This window comes from Leptinotarsa decemlineata, unplaced genomic scaffold, assembly GCF_025532065.1.
Source record: "Leptinotarsa decemlineata unplaced genomic scaffold, Ldec_3_MD MMD2_P_RNA_scaffold_2, whole genome shotgun sequence".
NCBI classification, from domain to species: Eukaryota; Metazoa; Arthropoda; class Insecta; order Coleoptera; family Chrysomelidae; genus Leptinotarsa; species Leptinotarsa decemlineata.
The window spans coordinates 6,438,383-6,451,464 of record NW_027412529.1 but is presented as its reverse complement, the minus strand read 5'-3'; the positions used below and the strand labels follow the sequence as shown (position 1 = coordinate 6,451,464).

Below are 13,082 nucleotides of genomic sequence, written 5' to 3'. Positions count from 1 at the left end.
TATAATAGAAATAGTGATTCATTATTCATTGAAAAATAAACTCACATTCTATCAAATAGTCTGAAAATATATACAAGTTCCTCATCAAAACTTTCGAATTGGTATGAGGTATCCAAAATTTACCTAAAATAGTCAATTATTTGCTTCCAAGAACGGTCCTTATTGTTTTAATCAAAATATTAACAACAGATTTTTTATTTTTCAGAGAGGCCAACAGCGAAACCAACGGGTAAGGAAAATTTTTATTCAGAATTGAATGCAATTGAATCAACCAATACACATACGGAACGTTTTACATAATTTTTACTGAATAATATTCTATTTCAGCACCAACTTCCGCTACTACAATAACGACACCAAAAACTACTACAACTACAGGTGAGTACGAGCCAATATTCGTTTTCAGTCCATAATGAATCAACTTTTTCGTTAGTCAATCCACATCCAGATCAGGATTGTCCGGCAAGTGGATCAAAACAAATCGCTTATCCTGGTGACTGCAGCAAATATTATCAATGTGTAAATGGAAACAAGGAATTGAAAGACTGTCCCGAAAGCTTGTTCTTCAATGTTAATACTGGTTTATGTGACTTTGTGGACCAAACCAATTGTCGTAAGTATCCTTTTGTCATACATGCACTGAACCATCTACATTGGTGTCCGATAAATTTTCCTCACGAAAAGATGTCTATACTATTTTTCACCAGTGAGCCGCCCCGTATTTGCACGAGCGACATTGTATTATACCATATTACCGTGAATTAAAGTTTTTTGAGTCGTGATTATGATAAATCATGATCGATCATCAATATGGCTTTCGGAAACAAAGATCAGCAGGCGACCTCCTATCGTATGTCACGTATATTTGGAATAACGCAATCAAGAAACATGGAGAGTCAAGAGCTGTTGCACTTGACATTTGTAAAGCCATTGACCGTGTGTGGCATGAGGATTTACTGGCCAAATTTTGATGCTATGCCTTTATGAATCATTTTTCTGTATGGCTCTCCAACTTCCTGAAAGAACGTTTCTTGCAATTGGCCGTTGGTGGATATCCCCGGAATACTTGAACCATCAACACTGGTATTCCACAGGAATCCATATTATTTCCAACCCTCTTTTTATTGTATATCAACGACTCATTGGAAGAAACCAAGAATTCAATACATTACTTTGCTGACGAAAGAACATTTTTCTCGTTATTCCATTCAGATTCCACGATATCGGCTGCGAATGCACATCCTCACAGTCAGTAGGAGTTTGTTGAGTATCCACAGGAATCCATATTATTTCCAACCCTCTTTTTATTGTATATCAACGACTCATTGGAAGAAACCAAGAATTCAATACATTACTTTGCTGACGAAAGAACATTTTTCTCGTTATTCCATTCAGATTCCAGGATATCGGCTGCGAATGCACATCCTCACAGTCAGTAGGAGTTTGTTGAGTATCCACAGAAATCCATATTATTTCCAACCCTCTTTTTATTGTATATCAACGACTCATTGGAAGAAAACAAGAATTCAATACATTACTTTGCTGACGAAAGAACATTTTTCTCGTTATTCCATTCAGATTCCAGGATATCGGCTGCGAATGCACATCCTCACAGTCAGTAGGAGTTTGTTGAGTATCCACAGAAATCCATATTATTTCCAACCCTCTTTTTATTGTATATCAACGACTCATTGGAAGAAAACAAGAATTCAATACATTACTTTGCTGACAAAAGAACATTTTTCTCGTTATTCCATTCAGATTCCAGGATATCGGCTGCGAATGCACATCCTCACAGTCAGTAGGAGTTTGTTGAGTATCCACAGAAATCCATATTATTTCCAACCCTCTTTTTATTGTATATCAACGACTCATTGGAAGAAAACAAGAATTCAATACATTACTTTGCTGACAAAAGAACATTTTTCTCGTTATTCCATTCAGATTCCAGGATATCGGCTGCGGATGCACATCCTCACAGTCAGTAGGAGTTTGTTGAGTATCTAAAGGGGAGAAAGTAACTAGTGAATGAATCGAAGAGGTTTTTTGTATTGAAGTGTATAATTTTTAAAATTCTTGCAAAGCGATTTCGACTTTCGTCATCATCAGTGCTCACCTGAAAGTAAGTGATCTATTTGAAAAGGAAGTTCAGTGGAAATTGAAGTTGCAAAAAAATTTTCAAGGTTAAAAAATTTGGAAAATTGTTTGAGATTACTTACTTGTCATGCAACGGGAAGTATCAAAATAAGTACATGGCACATTTGTAATATTTGAATTATAATAAACAAAATAGGCTTGTAGCCAAGAAATACATTTTTTGATTGAGGCCATGTGGTTCAGTCAAAGTTTTATATGAAGAAGGACAACTTGAGACAGGATGTGTCAAGTGTCATATTAAAATAATAGTACCAACTTGAGGAGTGATCCATTATGGATTTAAAATAATTATGTTATGGAGAAGCCAATATAGAATGAAATATATAAGTAATAAATTTGATTAATTAATAATTCATAATCCTTTTATGAAGGGGAAAAATCTCTCTTTCAGTTCACTTGAGTATTCAAACAATGGTCATTATTGGAAAGTTCTTTGGAAATCTGCAACTCTTCAAACAAGACAAGTCTAAGGAAATTTTTATTTGTTAAATTTCAAGTGGTGGTCAAAAGCAGGTTTGTCAGGTTTTTTAAAATGTTCATTAATACGAGTAAAAAGAGGTCGACAGGTTCTACCAATGTAAGATGCCGAACAATCAAAGCAGTCAAGCTTGTAGACTCCACTTCTGTGTAGTTTGTTGATTTTGTCTTACAATTTACTAAAAAGTTACTTAAGTTATTTTGAGATTTAAAGGAAATTTTTGTGCCAGACATGGTATTTTCTATAAATTTGGAAATTACAGTACACATATTTTGATCAAAATAAGGTAGGGAAAAATGTTTCACAGAGGGTGAATTAACAAAGGTGGTAGAGTTGAAGGCCAATCTTCTGTCTAACCTGTGTTTGAATTTATTGTATAATTTGTGAATAATGGATGGTTGATAACCATTGTTGACAGCAATCTGTTTCAATTTCTCCACTGTTCTCACTACAAATTCCATAATCAGGGAGATTATATATAGAGACTAGAAATAGAGAAAACTCCAAAACAAATTTAATAAAAAAACTCTCTTATTTTTTGCAGAAGTTCCAACGGCTAAACCAACTGGTGAGCAATTTTTCATTATTATCAATATCTATAACAAATAACTGATACTTGAAAACAAGTCATATGTCATGTTCTTCATTATGTTGATTTCAGCACATATTCAAATCGTTCTACAACGTGTTTCTATTGTAATATAATTCATTTCAGTGCCAACTTCTACTAAAACGGTAACGACTCCAAAAACTACCACAACTACCGGTGAGTATGACATAATTACTCATTTTCAACTCATTATATCTCAAATATGTTGACAGTCAATCCACATCCAGATCAGGATTGTCCGGTAACTGGATCGAAACAAATCGTGTATCCTGCAGACTGCAGCAAATATTATCAATGTGAAAATGGAAACAAGGAATTGAAAGATTGCCCTGAAAGCTTGTTTTTCAATATCAATACTGGATTATGCGATTTCATAGATCAAACAAATTGTAGTAAGTATTTTGTTCTGAGGATGTTCAAAACGATTTAGTTCCTTCTCAGCATTGAAAACAGGGTACTGTAGTTCATTTAATTGTCAATCAAATCAGTGAGTGTGATTGAATGAGCGATTCTCCTGAGAATAGTATAGCGAACGTGTCACGAGAGGCAGCACTAGTAGTAGGGACAAACATAAACTATTCACATGTAAAACAGTGTTATTTACGTAATATTACTTCAATATTCGAAAATATAAATCTGATATAGAAATTATTTTTGTCTAGTATAATGCCAACAAAGAATTGCTGTTTTGCAAATTGTACGTCGGATAGAAAGAAGAAAACGTGTTTTTTATACCATTTATATAAAACCTCATATTAATGAGGTTAGATGCAAGAAATGAATGCATGCTTCGAGGAGAGTGGATTCTACAGTGCAAAAAATAAATAAATATTCATATGTATGCTCTAAACATGAAATGAATTGTAAATTTTTCATAATTAATTACTAGTGATTAGAATGAGATATCACCTTAATCGTTCATTAAATTATATTCATTTATTATAGTCAATTAAATTTATTTCATTACCATTTATATTTGATTCATATTTCACTCGAAAATAAATCTGAAATTCATAATTATTTTAAATTTATTTTATTACAGTTTGGATCTACCGTTACTCTTTTACTAGAGTCTGTATACTAACATGTCTATCAATTCACTTTTTTTTCCAGTTACTTTTATATAACGGCTTGCAAGCCAACGTTTTAATGTCATAGTATTTCCAATACGAGTTGGAACATAGGCGTCAGCATATTATTTTTCAGTGGTAGTTTTTCAGTTACTTATCATAGCAATTGATCGCCACATGAAAAAGTTATCTCAACTGAATTTTTCCACCACGGGTTATGAAAAACTTGGAAATTTAAGGTAGTTGATTTCCGAGTCGAAAACTCTACAATACAAAGAAAACACAAATAATCACACGAAATTCTCGTCAAACTTATATTTACAAAATAATAGAGGCCAACAAAATTGCTAGGAAATTCAAAATTTTTCTTCGCTATATTCGGATGAGGTGATATCATCATCGGGTTGAATGACGACCGGATTTATGGAACTTTGCACATAATATTTGTTCTCTTCTTTTATAACGTGGGCCACACAGTTCTTCCACACATCACTATTACCTACTTCATTCACCACTCGCCATTTATTGTCAAGCACAACAGCATTCAAAGTCGGTGACAGATCACATTTCCGCAAGCTTTCTTTCATTGTAGCCCAAACCATTTCAATTGGATTGAACACACAATAGTATGGAGACAAACATAAGAGAATATGACCACGTGTTTCAGACATCGAATCAATAATATACTCTTTTTTGAAATTACGTTGTTTTATGGTCGCCAGTGATACCTTTTTCGTTGGAATCTTTTCGGGTATTTCCATGTCAAGATTTCGCATGAAATCAACAATATCTGCTTTTTTCGTGTTATTGTAGTCAATAACCGAAAATGATACGAAGCGTTATCCATAACAATAACCGAGTTTGGAGGAATATTTGGGAGAACCTGCTCACTGAACCAGGTTTCGAATAAAGTCGCAGTCATATCATAACCAGGTTTCGAATAAAGCCGCAGTCATATCTTCGTGGTAATCAGCAGACGAATCTTTTAAATTTTTGGCCGACAGAAGCAAAGCGTTAGGTACGAAACCACTTGCATTCCCGGCATGCAAAATTATAACACGTTATCCCCTTGAAGAAGGTGTGTTCAAAGCACAATACTTGGTTTCGTCTACCCAGCCCTATTTGACAACATCATGGGTGTCAAACCAAGTTTTGTCGAGGTAGATTATATGTCTGCTGGATTCTCGGTAGCTTTTCATTCGTCTCAAATATTCTTGTCGGAGTTGAACAATGCGTGTCGATTCCATTATTACCAACCGTTTGTTCAATTTTTTATATTTGAAACCACAAGAAAATAAGACACCTCGTAGAGGTGTCTTATTGTCACCATCAACGTTTGCGAATTTTTTATTTCTTCGTTTTCGTTTCATTGCATGGTCAATGACATCCCCTATTTTAATGACTCGAAGAACTGTCGAACGAGATCGCATATTCTATTCACAATAGCATTCTGTGAAGTGTGACAGTTTTCCTTCTTCAAGCATTCATGAATATTTAAAATTACTCGGTGAACTTGAACATGTAAGTCCTTATTTTCAAATTCCGGATCCCTGTCCCCTGATTGACACAGATTCCTCACATGTTACAAAAGGTCTCCAGAAAGTCATATCTATTGTTGACAAATTATTTTGTATATTTAGGTATATAAACAGCTAATCCTTGTCTTTAGATTCAGTATCAATTTGCTTCTCCTGAAGATGCTAACCTTGTTAGCGAAATGCGCGTCGAGTGCAAAAATATCAGTTTGGTGTTAGGGTAATTGATCTCTAGAAAAAGTATTCAAAAATCGGTTTGCAAAACCACTCACTACCTCACCTAACCCCACGAACACACGGCAATGATTGTGAAACGACAAAAAATTAGTATTCAGCCAGTCCAGCTAGCCGAGCTTTTACTCCCCAACTACATTTGATAGCACGTTTACTAATTATCTGGGCGACTAGGGGCCACAGGCAAGAAATGTTTATGACTGTACTCATCTTTTTATTGCCGTTCCAATTGGGAATGGATAGACTATACAACATTGTTATCCTTTACAGTTGCAAATTTTAATTTTGCTCCAGGAACATTTTCTTCTGTTGAAAACATTCTTTTTTAATTGTACTTCACCAAATGTTTATTTGAGGATTAGGCAGTGTTTGTCCCTACCGAACTCATAGCGCTGCTAGTGAGTGATTTTTCGTACTTCAGGAAAAAGGTTCATTTATAAGATTTATTTAAATTGAAAAATTATAAAGTCCTAAGGAATTTTGGAATGAGGTTGTATGATACAAACTGTTCTCCATAATCTGGGAGTGTTCAAACACAATTAATACACAACTATACATTTAATTTATAGAAACTTCTGTAATCTAACAGTCATGTGTAAGATATAAGATGTGAGATATGAATCATATTGAAAAAATTGGTATCAGGAATTTCAGATATCGAGAATCTATGCCACATCTTGAAGTGAAAAAATTGTGAATTACATCTGGTTTCTTTCACAATTTGATAAATTGTTCAGTTATTGAACAAATGATTTTCATATATTTCATTGTGAATATTTCAATGCTCCTGAAGTCGACATTTTCCTCCTCACATCAAGTTAAATTTTATGCGGTTTTATATATACAATTAAATTTGTCTGTGAACTATTTTGATATTATCGTTATTTATACAATTGAAATGTATTGTTTCGTTTGTCGCCGTGAGTTGACCAATAATTGACTACACTGAATAATCAATCTCAACTTTATTTCACTTTAAATGCAACAAACATTTCAACTGAATCTTCAAATATTATTTGACTGTCTATCGCCTTACTGGATCACTTCGCGTACCGCACTGTAGCTTTCTCTTGACTGTCTCGATATCCTCGAGACTAGTCTTAAAAATCGTAATCGAATGTCGTAGAAATTTCTTCGAAGTTCTGTCGAAGTCGATAGCATTATTCTCGCTGCTTCTCGAGTGGCGGGGAATCATCGTGCATTCGCGCGCTCTTAGCTACGTCATGTTTGGTTTATGGTTACCAGTGGCGGCCAGCGTTATTTTCTCTCAGGCATTAATGACCGAAACTACACGAATTTGTGTTTCAGTACTTGAAATTTGATACGGAGACAAAAATCGTAACAGCATGATGTTTCATTTTCAATGACGCTAATGAATTATATCAATGAGTATGTTAGATATCCTGAAGTAGTATTTACTCAGTTTTATTTCCCACTTCTGAAGTACCTACCGAAAAAAAGTCTATCGAAACTGATTTTTCTGTAGAGGAGACTAACAGAAATTTACAAATGATATTCATTATTTTTCAGAAGGACATACGGTGAAACCAACAGGTAAGACAGATTCTAATATGATATCTGATGTATTTGTGGAAAAAACTCGTTGCTGAGAGTATCTGTTTCATAAAATAATTTTAAAAAATGTAGTGAAGTGCTACAACATTCCTTCAATCGAATACATTTGATTCCAGTGCCAACTTCTGCTACAACGGTCACGACTTCCAAAACTACCACAACTACTCGTGAGTATGACCTAATATATCATTATGAACTCATGGTGAATGAACTGTTTCATCAGTCAATCCAAATCCGGATCAGGATTGTCCAGCAAGTGGTTCGAAACAAATCGTATATCCTGGTGACTGCAGCAAATATTATCAATGTGAAAATGGGAACAAGGAACTGAAAGATTGTCCCGAAAGCTTGTTTTTCAATGTTAATAATGGTTTATGTGATTTTATTGACCAAACTAATTGTCGTAAGTATTCCATATTTTATATTCTTGAACTGTGTAGAAATATTCCTCGTTATATTCGCTTCAGTTCTCATAAAATATTTTTCAATAATTTTCTTTTCCATTACCTAATGTCAAAGTTGAATTCGATTGCCTTTCAATTTAGAAATTTGCGGCATCAATATCGATCACTTAATACAGCTCTTCTAAGCAAAGTTGAGAGTAGGCTACGATACGGTGTGATATTTTGGGGTTTATCTACCCTAGCAAAGGATATCTTCGTAGTACAAAAACGATCAATGACGGAGCTTTCACAGACTGATTCAATGAAAGATATATCCAAGAAACTGAAAATATCAACATTACCATGTCTAGTAATAATATTATAATAATATTTATTTTCCAAAAGACATAGTACAATATGTATAGGAATAGTCGGGACAACAAAAGGTTGAAAAGTGAAAAGATTGATAAGCTAGACAGTAACAGGCTTATAACCAACTACATATTAAAAAATTCATCCAATGAATAAAAACATTTTTCAATTTAACATTTTTTCAGTATCTTGTTGAATTTCCTACATTCATTGACATTTTTTATATCGTGGGGTAGTCTGTTATAGATTCTCAGCCCCATATGATCAGGTGAGTTATAAGTGATTTCATATTTGCAAAATGGAATGTGAAAATTAATTTTTTGACGAGTGTTAACGTCATGCAGGTTTGCATTTCTGTTGAATTTAGTTTTATTTTCATGAACATAATTACAAAGTTCATATATGTAGAGTGAAAATAATGTCAATATGTTATATTTAACAAACAGTCCTCTAGCAGAGTTCGTGGAGGAAACGCCGGCCACAATTCTTACAACTCTTTTTTGTCATAGTCATATCAGAGTTGAGTATGCTAGTATTCCATTAGGAAAATTCAAAATAATTCACCAATCTTCCAGTCATATGGCTCCTAGAATATACAATGCAGTTCCTTTTAACGTGAGAAACTGCTTGACAAAACAATTATTCAAACATAATTTAAAATCCTTTTTGACAGAACAGTGTTTTCATAAACTAGATGGATATTTGTCGTGACAATTTACGGTGAAACCAATTTTTTAGAATAATTGTATTTCAAATATAAGCAACTTTTCCATATGGTTTGTAACTATCTTGAGGAAATAAATGACTATTATTATTATTATTTAGATAATAACGAAAAAATTTAACATTTCAACATTGGACAGCGGTTGCTGACTATCACACAGTATTTTTTTATCAGCAAACCATCCTACCAATATTCCACCACAACTGTAGATTTGACAGGAAGATTTTTGATGGAAATTATAATTTTTCATTGGAGATGACACAAACAAAAAATTAACAGTCAACTCTCATTATTTTTCAGAAGGACCAACGGCAAAACCAACTGGTAAGTAAAAGAAATGCAAGTGAAAATCAGCCTATTTTGAAACGAATAAAGATTTATGTTCATCAGTTTCAACACATAGACATGATTTTACAGCGTTCTAATATACTTTATTTTAGTTCCAACCCCTGCTACAACTGTAAGCACTCCTAAAACTTCTGAAACTACCGGTAAGTGTGAGCTAATAATTGATTATCAATATATGATGAATCAACTCTTTGGTCAGTTAATCCACATCCAGATCAGGATTGTCCAGCTAGTGGATCGAAACAAATTATGTATCCTGCAGACTGCAGCAAATATTATCAATGTGAGAATGGAATCAAGGAATTGAAAGATTGCCCCGAGAGCTTGTTTTTCAATTTCGATACTGGATTGTGTGACTTCATCGACCAAACAAATTGTCGTGAGTATTCTATATTCATAAGCTGATTTGAAAGTTTCTCTTTCTTCAGCAGAACTTTCCGAAAAACTTTTCAAATTAGGTATTTTTTCAATAATCACAAACGAACAGAAAAGTACCAAGTACGTTTTGAAATAGAACTATATTGAGAACATTCTATTATGGAGGCATAATATGAGTTTCACATATCGTATTCAAGTCATTTTTTATGGTTTCTTGAAACTGATGACATTTTCTACTGGATGTCATAATCATATGCATTGATAATCATATTCAAACATATATGTATGTAAGTAGTTATCTTACCACTGTACTGGATACAGTCCATCCAGTTCTCTGAAGTTCATCGTTCTCTCAACCCTTAGGTGTAAAGGTGACATTGGTACGTGAAGAGTTGCCAAAAAGGCTTAAAGTTACCACTGTGAACAATGGAATGACGTAAGTTCTTGTACACCCTCGTTGGTTCTTGTAGATGATATCAGCAATGACCAGAAGGGTGTTGTGGTCGACGTCTTCGTCGAAGAAAAATGTCAAAAAATCCTTAATATACTCTGAGGGTTGAGAGAGAAAACAATGGAATGACGCAACTTCTTGAGCAATCCTGCTGGTTTTGATTGTTAATGACCAGAATGAGTTGAAGAAGAAGTGTCAGAAGGGCCCAGCCTAGCCACGCCTCGCCCACATGATATTCTTTGTGACGCATTCGGTAGTTTATTGGAAATTGTGACCTTTGGGGTCTTAATTTGTTTACATTATTAGTTAATTTTGGTTCATTTTACTGATAATGAACTATGAAATGAGCTGTTTTTGAGGTTTTAATTTGAATAAAAAAGTATGAAAATAAAAGACGTAATTCATTTACATTTTTAATTGGAGAATCAAGTAATTCATCAAACATTCTGTTTTTATAATCATAATTCAAATAAGGTTTTTATTTTACAATGATCACAAAACTGACGTTTTTGTTTTTTATTCATGACTTTCATACTTGTTTCTTTTGGGGAGTCACAAATATTGCAGAATAAAATATTTGTTATGGATTCACTAGTTGTTAAATTGTAAATTTCGGTCAATGCCATTTCCATATCCTCACACGCCTTCAATAATGTATCCCTATTAAAATCCATTAAAATCCGTGAGGGTATATTCAGAAGACATTTTGCTGAAAAAAGTAAAAATGAATGAGAGATGATAATTCAATATTTTATTCATTTTTCAAATATAAAAATTGATTATAATCAGATTAATTCTTCTGTTCCGCTATACTTTTATGCCTCTCCCTTTCTGCCAGCTTGAATTGGTTTTTTTCAATTGGGGGAGTTCTAACTATATTCCTGTTCAAATCAGGGATATAGGTAGAATAGTTATCGTTATCCCAATTTTCTTCAGTCTCTTGTTCCGCTAATCTCCGATGTCTTTCCCTTTCTGCCAGCCTAAATTGGTTTTTAATTGTTTTGCTTTTTTTGATTGGGGGAGTTCTAACTATATCCCTGTTCAAATCAGGAATATAGGTTGAGTAACTATCGTTATCCCAGTTTTCCTCGGTACTCATCTGTAAATAAAATAATATATACATATATAATAGTATCTAACCTATTCATCTCTAATACGTCTATGTATCAATATGTCCACCATTTCTCTTTCAAAATTATCAGTAAAATGTCACAAAGTTAGTGATTATGAACAAATTGAGATCATCTTAAAGGTTAAAATAGTTATTGAAATTAGAACTTCGAAAATGAAGCAAATTTTATCAGAAAAATGTGAATAACAAATGTAAATTAACATCGTGTAGGTCGTTCATTATCAAATGTAATAATTGACCATCGTGAAGGTTGACTTAATAATTATTTAAATTAGAACTTTGAAAATGGAGTAAATTTTGTTAGTGAAATGTAAAAATATTTACGCAAACTGACTACCGTTAAAAGTAGGAAAATAAAAGACGTAATTCATTAACATTTTTTATTAATTGTGAAAGATTAATCATATGTTAAGTATACATAACAAATTTCTGGTAATGTTAAGTATTTTTTCAAATGAGTATTTGCATATTTATAAAAATCTTATGTAGTTTGCCACCAAAAATCTTTGTAAGTTATGGATGGTTTATGGAATTGTTCAATACTGTGATATCCACATATTAATCGGCTTTTGAATGGAACAATGGAATAAAAGTTTTTGTGTGAACCAATAGCATATCCGCATTTATATTTTTTCCTTCATTCTTACATGTTATTGTAGAATCTGAAAAATGAAAATTAGGTATGATTTCTCAGTGAAGAAAGCTGGATATCCATTCAAAATTATCGTATCCCGATGTACTTCCAATAATAGAAAGCTACCATTTTCCAACTTGTATGGTGTATTAACATAAATAACTTTTGAAGTTAGTATGTCGTGAATTTGTGAAATGAGAAGAATTATGTACAACAAATACATCGTTGTTTCTTTGAAAACAGTTCAATCACTACTACAACTACTAGTAGCATTGAGGGTGCTTTATACCTAATTTATTTCACTACATTTGAAAGATTCATTTTTTATTCTTTCAAATTGAAACCTCAAAAACAGCTCATTTCATAGTTCATTATCAGTGAAATAAACCAAAATTAACTATTAATGTAAACAAATTAAGACCCAAAAGGTCACAATTTCCAATAAACTACCAAATGCATCACAAAGAATATCATGTGGGCGAGGCGTGGCTAGGCTGGGCTCCATCGAACCACTTTTTCAACAAAAAAAAACACCCTTTGCACACCCCAAAGGGTTTACCTACTAAATTAAGGCCCTTCTGACACGTCTTCTTCAACCCATTCTGGTCATTGACAATCAAAACCAGCAGGGTTGCTCAAGAAGTTGCGTCATTCCATTGTTTTATCTCTCTCAATCCTCATAGTATACTGAGGACCTTTTGACATTTTTCTTCGACGAAGACGTCGACGACAACACCCTTTTGGTCATTGCTGATATCATCTACAAGAACCAACGAGGGTGTATAAGAACTTACGTCATTCTATTGTTCACAGTGGTAACTTTAAGCCTTTTTGGCAAACCTTCACGTACCAATGTCACCTTTACACCTAAGGGTTGAGAGAACTCGATGGACTTCAGAGAACTGGATGGACTGTATCCAGTACTGTGGTAAGATAACTACTTATGTATATAAGTGATTTTGTGTGTATATGTATGTATATTTATATATTTTTTTTAATTT

The 13,082-nt window shown here is 33.4% G+C and overlaps 1 protein-coding gene across 1 annotated transcript in view; it reads left to right on the top strand.

The window, feature by feature from the left end:
* Positions 1-13,082, top strand: part of LOC111512533 (uncharacterized) — a 51,033-nt gene that overhangs the window by 18,844 nt on the left and 19,107 nt on the right. The window contains exons 5-16 of the mRNA XM_074186570.1: positions 206-229; positions 328-378; positions 434-613; positions 3,180-3,203; positions 3,351-3,401; positions 3,458-3,637; positions 7,615-7,638; positions 7,776-7,826; positions 7,883-8,062; positions 9,439-9,462; positions 9,579-9,629; positions 9,686-9,865. Of these exons, the coding sequence (XP_074042671.1) occupies positions 206-229; positions 328-378; positions 434-613; positions 3,180-3,203; positions 3,351-3,401; positions 3,458-3,637; positions 7,615-7,638; positions 7,776-7,826; positions 7,883-8,062; positions 9,439-9,462; positions 9,579-9,629; positions 9,686-9,865 (1,020 nt within the window). The remainder of the gene's footprint in view (positions 1-205; positions 230-327; positions 379-433; positions 614-3,179; positions 3,204-3,350; positions 3,402-3,457; positions 3,638-7,614; positions 7,639-7,775; positions 7,827-7,882; positions 8,063-9,438; positions 9,463-9,578; positions 9,630-9,685; positions 9,866-13,082) is intronic.